The sequence below is a fragment of the Megalobrama amblycephala genome, linkage group LG18 (assembly GCF_018812025.1).
Source record: "Megalobrama amblycephala isolate DHTTF-2021 linkage group LG18, ASM1881202v1, whole genome shotgun sequence".
NCBI lineage: Eukaryota > Metazoa > Chordata > Actinopteri > Cypriniformes > Xenocyprididae > Megalobrama > Megalobrama amblycephala.
The window spans coordinates 39,560,539-39,570,048 of NC_063061.1; the positions used below are offsets into that span (position 1 = coordinate 39,560,539).

The following is a 9,510-nucleotide window of genomic DNA, read 5'->3' on the forward strand; positions in this document are numbered from 1 at the left end:
ACACATCAAAACTGATCTTCCCTCATTTTCTCTGTCACATTACTTTCATCACAATTAACCAAATTCTCTTTAATGAATTTCTCAGAACGTGTATGCAGCAGCAGATGATTTAACTTGAGAACGTGTGTGTGTGTGTGTGTGTGTGTGTTGCGGTCCTGTACCAGCGGCTGCTGCATTCACACAGATTGTTTAGTGATGCGTCTGTTGATTAATAACGGCTGTGTAACTCAAAGAACATGGAGAGCGTGAGCTTCATCTGCAGATCAAAGGCTGTTTGTGTAAAGAATGAGAGCTTGAGCAGCTTCAGACGCTCATTTACTCTGAGAGAAACCAGCTGAGCGCCAGAGTCCCGCTGAGCTGCCTTTACGAGCGCTGAGGCATTGTGGGAAAGCAGGTACGGGAGTGTGTGCGGACACACACGATGCTTCAACTTCACCGGCCGACGTAATTATACTGAAATAATTCCCACCCAAGGCATAATAAAAGGGCGGGGCCTGGTTGAGTTAGTTAGTAGTGTGTTGAAACTAAGGGGCGGGACATTTCCCGCTTGACCAATCACAACACACTTTTCATAAGGAGGGGCTTCAGAGAGAACAGTAACAATGACATGTGTGTGTTTTAGGGTATGGCGTGTGTGGGCCGCACTAAAGAATGCACCATCGTCCCCTCCAATCACTACGGCCCAGTTCCTGGCGTTCCCGTCGGAACCACGTGGAAGTTCCGAGTCCAGGTGAGGAGATCTGCTCCGGAGCAGGGCATTCTGGGAACAGGGGCTCATTGTGAAGGTGTTAAATGTGTTTGTGTGGTCAGGTGAGCGAGGCGGGCGTCCACAGGCCTCATGTCGGCGGGATCCACGGCCGCAGTAACGACGGCTCGTACTCGCTGGTGCTCGCTGGGGGATTCGAGGATGAAGTTGTGAGTGTTTGTTTGTTTTAGATCAGCGTTAAAGTAATTATGAGTAATTAATGACAGAATTTTCATTGTTGGGTGAACTAACCCTTTAACACTATAAATCATATTTGATATGCAAACATGATCGGAACTTTGCTGATGTTGTCAGGATCGGGGCGATGAGTTCACCTACACCGGCAGCGGAGGTCGCGACCTTTCGGGAAACAAGCGAATCGGCGAGCACTCGTTCGATCAGACGCTCACGCACATGAACAGGTGATCCTGTGGCGTCTCTGATGTTTCTCTAATGCATGTAAAATGTGGCTGTACGTGTTTCTTGTTGACCTCTGACCTCTCAGGGCTCTGGCACTGAACTGTGACGCTCCCCTGAATGACAAGGACGGGGCGGAGTCACGCAACTGGCGGGCGGGAAAACCAGTGAGAGTGATCCGCAGCTCCAAGGGCCGACGAATCAGCAAATACGCACCGGAGGAGGGGAACCGCTATGATGGCATTTATAAGGTACACACACACACACACACACACACACACTAAAATCACACATACACACTTTGAAATCACACACTCTCTCTGAAATCACACACACTCTGAAATCTCACACACACTCTCAAATCACGCACACTCTGAAATCACACATACACACACACACACACACACACACACACACTCTCTGAAATCACACACACACTCTCTGAAATCACACACACTCTCTGAAATCTCTCACACACACTCTGAAATCTCACACACTCTCTCTGAAATCACACACACTCTGAAATCTCACACACACTGAAATCACACACACACTCTCTGAAATCACACACACACTCTCTGAAATCACACACACTCTCTGAAATCTCACACACACTCTGAAATCTCACACACACTCTCAAATCACGCACACTCTGAAATCACACATACACACACACACACACACACACACACACACACACACTCTGAAATCACACACACACTCTGAAATCACACATACAAACACACACACACTCTGAAATCACACACACTATGACATCATACACACACACACTCTGAAATCACACACACACTCTCAAATCACACATACACACACACACTCTGAAATCACACACACACTCTGAAATCACACACACACTCTCAAATCACACACACTCTCAAATCACACATACACACACAGACGCTGAAATCACACCCTGAAATCACACACACACACACACTCACTCACTCACTCACTCACTCTCTCTGTCGCTCACACACACATGCTCTCTACACACACACACACACACACACACACACACACACACACACACTCTCTCTCTCTCTCTCGCTCACACACACATGCTCTCTACACACACACACACACACACACACACACGCTCTCTCTCTCTCTCTCTCGCTCACACACACATGCTCTCTACACACACACACACTCACTCACTCACTCACTCACTCACTCACTCACTCACTCACTCACTCACTCACTCACTCACTCACTCACTCACTCACTCTCACTCACACACACACGCTCACACACACACACTCACACACACTCACACACAGGTAAATGAACCTCCTCGCTGTGAATAATCATGTTCATGCTGATGTTTAGCTGTGAATAAATTATTATCACAGGAACATTTAATCTCAGTTTCTCACATATATGTTATGTAACTATTCATAAACATGACATCATCCACAAGCTGCTTCTCTCATACTACTTTTCATATTAATTAAACGTTTGTGTTTAATTAAATATACAGTTATTGACAGTTAATGAACATAAATTAAAAAAGTATAAAACTCAATGAACTGTGAATGCAAATTGTATTAGTATTATTTATGCAAAGCCACGGTGATCTGAACACTTCAAATGAAGTTCTTTTATCAAAACTTTGTTGCATCATTCGTCACTATGGAAACGTGATGTTAGCAGAGAACCGCTGCACTGCCCGTTACTCGTCTGAAGACTGTGCTTTGTTCAGGTGGTGAAGTACTGGCCGGAGATTGGGAAGTGCGGCTTCCTGGTGTGGCGGTACCTGCTGCGGCGGGATGACATGGAGCCGGCGCCGTGGACTCCTGAAGGAATGGAGCGCAGCAAAAAACTGGGCCTCAAAGTCCAGGTGAGGACACACACCTCAGTCAGGTATTTTGTGTGTGTGTGTGTGTGTGTGTGTGTGTGTGAGCTGTGAGTGGGGAAAAAGCTTTTTGCAGTCTTACTATAATGACTGGCTATATCTGTCTGTGCTTCAGTATCCTCCTGGTTATCTGGAGGCCATGGCCAATAAGACGAAGCGAGAGGCGACGGTTCGAGCGGTGGGCAGCTCCACGCGGGGCAGGAAGAGGGGTCGACCCCGATCCTCACGCCCGTCCAAGAGACCCCAGGAGGAAGAGGATGAGAAGCCTGAGGTGAACATGGAGGAAGAGCTTCAGAGTAATGGCAGTCCAGACGCTCCTGAAGAAGACAACACAAGTACGGTCACACATCAGCTGTGTGAGTGTGTGTGTGCTTCTGTTTGTTTATCCGTCTATATGAATGTGTGTGTGTGTGCGTCTGTCAGGTGTGTGCGAGGAGCAGGAGGAGCCTCAGGTGAAGCGTCTGAAGGAAGTGGAATCGTTTGTTCTGTCAGAACAGCAGCGGAATCTGATACAGGAAGACGAACCCAACAGGAAGCTGTGGGACGAAGCGCTGAGCTTCCTCAAGGAGGGACCGGTACACACTTTTATAAACTAAAATAAAAAACTATAAAACTATAATGTTAAATAAGACTGTGTTGAGTTTCTTCTGCACCTTGACTGTTAAAGTACTGCTGTTGCCATGGATACTCTGACACATCACTTCCTGTTGTCCTGCAGAACTTCCTGCGTAAGGTGGAGCAGCTGTTCATGTGTGTGTGTTGTCAGGAATTATCCTTCCAGCCCGTCACCACCGAGTGTTCGCACAACGTCTGCAAGGTTTGTGATGAACACATCTGTCAATCATCACTATACGATCATAACATCAGCAGTCATCACTGTATGATCATAACATCTGCAATCATCACTGTATAACATCTGCAATCATCACTGTATAACATCTGCAATCATCACTGTATGATCATAACATCAGCAGTCATCACTGTATGATCATAACATCTGTCAATCATCACTATACGATCATAACATCAGCAGTCATCACTGTATGATCATAACATCTGTCAATCATCACTATACGATCATAACATCTGCAATCATCACTGTATGATCATAACATCATTGTACCATCATAACATCTGCAGTCATCACCGTACAATCATAACATCTGCAGTCATCACTGTACGATCATAACATCTGCAATCATCACTGTACCATCATAACATCTGCAATCATCACCATAACATCTGCAATCATCACTGTATGATCATAACATCTGCAGTCATCACTGTACCATCATAACATCTGCAATCATCACCATAACATCATAACATCTGCAATCATCACTGTATGATCATAACATCTGCAGTCATCACTGTATGATCATAACATCTGTCAATCATCACTATACGATCATAACATCAGCAGTCATCACTGTATGATCATAACATCTGCAATCATCACTGTATGATCATAACATCACTGTACCATCATAACATCTGCAGTCATCACCGTACAACCATAACATCTGCAGTCATCTCTGTACGATCATAACATCTGCAATCATCACTGTACCATCATAACATCTGCAATCATCACCATAACATCTGCAATCATCACTGTATGATCATAACATCTGCAGTCATCACTGTACCATCATAACATCTGCAATCATCACCATAACATCATAACATCTGAAGTCATCACTGTACCATCATAACATCTGCAATCATCACCATAACATCATAACATCTGCAGTCATCACCGTACAATCATAACATCTGCAGTCATCACCGTACGATCATAACATCTGCAGTCATCACGGTACGATCATAACATCTGCAATCATCACTGTGCCATCATAACATCTGCAATCATCACTGTACAATCATAACATCTGCAATCATCACTACGATCATAACATCTGTCAATCATCACTGTACGATCATGAAATCTGCAGTCATCACGGTACGATCATAACATCTGCAGTCATCACGGTACGATCATAACATCTGCAATCATCACTGTGCCATCATAACATCTGCAATCACCACTGTGCCATCATAACATCTGCAATCATCACTGTGCCATCATAACATCTGCAATCACCACTGTACCATCATAACATCTGCAGTCATCACTGTATGATCATAACATCTGCAGTCATCACTGTGCCATCATAACATCTGCAGTCATCACTGTGCCATCATAACATCTGCAATCATCACTGTACCATCATAACATCTGCAATCATCACTGTATGATCATAACATTTGCAATCACCACTGTACGATCATAACATCTGCAATCATCACTGTACCATCATAACATCTGCATTCATCACTGTGCCATCATAACATCTGCAATCATCACTGTACCATCATAACATCTGCAATCATCACTGTATGATCATAACATTTGCAATCACCACTGTACAATCATAACATCTGCAATCATCACTGTACCATCATAACATCTGCAGTCATCACTGTGCCATCATAACATCTGCAATCATCACTGTATGATCATAACATCTGCAGTCATCACTGTGCTATCATAACATCTGCAATTATCACCATAACATCATAACATCTGCAATCATCACTGTGCCATCATAACATCTGCAATCATCACTGTGCCATCATAACATCTGCAATCATCACTGTATGATCATAACATCTGCAGTCATCACTGTGCCATCATAACATCTGCAGTCATCACTGTGCCATCATAACATCTGCAGTCATCACTGTGCCATCATAACATCTGCAGTCATCACTGTGCCATCATAACATCTGCAGTCATCACTGTGCCATCATAACATCTGCAGTCATCACTGTGCCATCATAACATCTGCAATCATCACTGTACCATCATAACATCTGCAATCATCACTGTATGATCATAACATTTGCAATCACCACTGTACGATCATAACATCTGCAATCATCACTGTACCATCATAACATCTGCATTCATCACTGTGCCATCATAACATCTGCAATCATCACTGTACCATCATAACATCTGCAATCATCACTGTATGATCATAACATTTGCAATCACCACTGTACAATCATAACATCTGCAATCATCACTGTACCATTATAACATCTGCAGTCATCACTGTGCCATCATAACATCTGCAATCATCACTGTATGATCATAACATCTGCAGTCATCACTGTGCTATCATAACATCTGCAATTATCACCATAACATCATAACATCTGCAATCATCACTAGGGCTGCACGATTAATCGCATGAGATTGTCATGCGTGTCTCGTCAGTAAAGCCGGTTCTGTGATTAGTGGTAAATGTCCATCACCTGCTTTCAAATGGAGCGGCACTTAATATACAGAGCCGTAGTTCGCGGACAAGCTACACAATATCGCGTTCATAATCAGAACAGAACCGGCTTTACTGACGAGACACGCATGACAATCTCATGCGATTAATCGTGCAGCCCTAATCATCACTGTATGATCATAACATCTGCAATCATCACTGTGCCATCATAACATCTGCAATCATCACTGCGCCATCATAACATCTGCAATTATTACCATAACATCATAACATCTGCAATCACCACTGTACCATCATAACATCTGTCAGTCATCACTGTACGACCATAACATCATAACATCTGCAATCATCACTGTATGATCATAACATCTGCAGTCATCACTGTATGATCATAACATCTGTCAATCATCACTGTACGATCATAACATCTGTCGATCATCACTGTACGATTATGACATCTGTCGATCATCACTGTACCATCATAACATCTGTCGATCATCACCGTACGATCATAACATCTGCCAATCATCACTGTATGATCATAACATCTGTCGATCATCACTGTATGATCATAACATCTGTCGATCATCACTGTATGATCATAACATCTGTCAATCATCACTGTACGATCATAACATCTGTCAATCATCACTGTACGATCATAACATCTGTCGATCATTACTGTACCATCATAACATCTGTCGATCATCACTGTACCATCATAACATCTGTCGATCATCACTGTATGATCATAACATCTGTTGATCGGTTCAACTGAGGCTCAACAGTGATCTGTCACCACACATTAAAGAGACACAAAAACACATTAATTGACTGAATTTAGTGATAAAACTGAATTTGAAAGCTGAGACTTTGTTATATATTGAAGTGTCAGTAACGGTGTTGTGTTGGTGTTCTCCAGACGTGTCTGCAGAGGTCGTTTCGCGCAGAGGTCTTCACCTGCCCCGCCTGCCGCCACGACCTGGGCAAAGACTACGCCATGACCCTCAACAAAACCCTCCAGCTGCTCCTGGATCAGTTTTTCCCCGGTTACAGCAAAGGACGATGAGTCTGATCCAGTACATACGGACAAAGATCTGCTCTCCGCACAAGCGTCTCTCACACACACACACACACACACAAACACAATCTCCCATCAGCACCAGCCTGACATTTGTGTCACATGACCGCAAACCCAACGGATGCTGGGACTCGATCATGTCTCCATCCCGGCCCTGCTGAAGAAAGACATCATGAACATCATCACACATCTGGAACGACTGCGAATCAAGAGTTCAGATCAACCAGAAACTCCTCTGAATCAGTAAATCTAATGTCATGTAAGAAGCGAACGCTCCTCATGAATCCTGTCAGAAACACGTCGCCTCATATTTCACCCCCCCAAAAAAATATTATGCACAAAAAAAAAATTGTAACGCACAAACACATTTCATCCCAAATTCTTATTAATGTGTCCAGATGTTTTTATTTCTCATTAGATTACTGTAAAACAGATTTTAGTTATTAAATCAAGCATTAGTGGCAGTACAATGTGTACATTTTTAATATGTATCATTTTTATATATGTACTTTTAATATTTTAAATATATAAATACAATTTAATGTTTTTTTGGCATAAAATTAATGGGGGTAAAATTTCATGAAAATATTCAGAATATCCTAATGGCCTTTAAAACAGGCTTCATTTCCATTTTAAATTCATTTTGTAGTGAATTATGAGCCGGATGTTGTTGACGGGTGTCATGAGAACACAACTGAACGACCGAATCTTTTTATTCGCTGGTCTAATGAATCTGTCCGAATCGCTCCAGATCTGTAAATGTGCAGCCGAATGTTGAAATCTGAGCTGAAGTGTCGGACAGGGCCGTTCATGTTCACCGTTTGTTGTTCGTTGCTTGGCCTGTTTGTCCTCTTTTTGTGGTGACGTCCTTTTTCTCAAAAGATTTATGCTTTTGTTTTTCAGGAAATGCAAATGTAAAATGTTTAAAGATTATACAAACACAGAATATACGGTCTCTTTGGTTTCCTCTCGTCTGTGATCTTGGCTGTTTTCTCTCGCTCTTCTGCTCTGCTTCAGCTTTACTGTGGTGTTTTATGTTTTCTTGCACTTATTACTGAAGATTCTGATGCCGCGTTTATTTTCCGACTGTCACTGCGTTACTGTTCGACTCTCACCGTTCGCTCTTTCAGTGTGGCAACTTTGACCTGCGGTCCCAGCAGAGACATCGCTTCGAATTGTGATTCCAAATTTTATACATGGTATAATACTTGTTATGTACTTATTAAATATTTTGATTCCAGAATCGGTGTGTGATTCGTCTTTCAGTTCTGCAAGTAATGGAAAGTTTCACACAGAGAAGAATCGCATCATTTGGAGTTCTTAAAGGGAGAGTTCACCCAAAAAATGAAAATTCTGTCATCATTTACTCCCCCTCAAGTTGTTCAAACCTGTATGAATGTCTTTGTTCTGCTGAACACAAAAGAAGATATTTGGAAGAATGTTTGTAACCAAACAGATACTAGGAAACAAACATACCACGCTTTTGTTTCTCATGACTCAATTGAGACAGTTTTACACAAAAGTAGATTCTAAATAAGTTCATTTCTGAAATTATAACTGGGGTCACGTGACTGTCACTGTTAAAGAGCAGAAGCCATACATTCAGTGCACTATGTAGTATGTAGTGCGTCTTGAACACTGGAGACATCTAGTGTTGACTGAGAACATTGCATGCATTACATTTGATGACGTCAAGTTATCTCTTTGTATAAAATCTTAAAGATATATTTTTTATTTTTCCGGGAATAACCATGCCTTTTTTGTTTATGAGAAAGAATATGTAACTTTTGTCCAGATGTGAAGTCTTTGTGTGATTTCCCATACTGTAAAATCTTAAAAACAAATATCATAATCTTATCTTTCTTATAGATTTATTATTTTGTCTTTTAATTACCTTTTCGTATCTTTTTCCTTTCCTGCAGCCTATTTTAATGCAGTTTGCTATAAAAGACATTCAGATCACATTTCACCCCAAAATCAATATAAAACAAATATTTTGATTTGACATGCTTAATTATCATTATATATATATATATATATATATATATATATATATATATATATATATATATATATATATATATAT

At 41.7% G+C, this 9,510-nt stretch overlaps 1 protein-coding gene across 1 annotated transcript in view; it reads left to right on the forward strand.

Annotated features, from left to right (window-relative positions):
* The window catches only part of LOC125252202 (E3 ubiquitin-protein ligase UHRF2-like), a 43,254-nt gene extending 34,587 nt beyond the window's left edge, over window positions 1-8,667 (forward strand). The window contains exons 8-16 of the mRNA XM_048165324.1: window positions 623-730; window positions 811-915; window positions 1,061-1,167; window positions 1,251-1,413; window positions 2,886-3,023; window positions 3,154-3,373; window positions 3,462-3,613; window positions 3,757-3,855; window positions 7,266-8,667. Coding sequence (XP_048021281.1) covers window positions 623-730; window positions 811-915; window positions 1,061-1,167; window positions 1,251-1,413; window positions 2,886-3,023; window positions 3,154-3,373; window positions 3,462-3,613; window positions 3,757-3,855; window positions 7,266-7,412 — 1,239 coding nt within the window. The 3' untranslated portion in view covers window positions 7,413-8,667. The remainder of the gene's footprint in view (window positions 1-622; window positions 731-810; window positions 916-1,060; window positions 1,168-1,250; window positions 1,414-2,885; window positions 3,024-3,153; window positions 3,374-3,461; window positions 3,614-3,756; window positions 3,856-7,265) is intronic.
* The last annotated feature ends 843 nt before the right edge of the window (window positions 8,668-9,510 follow it).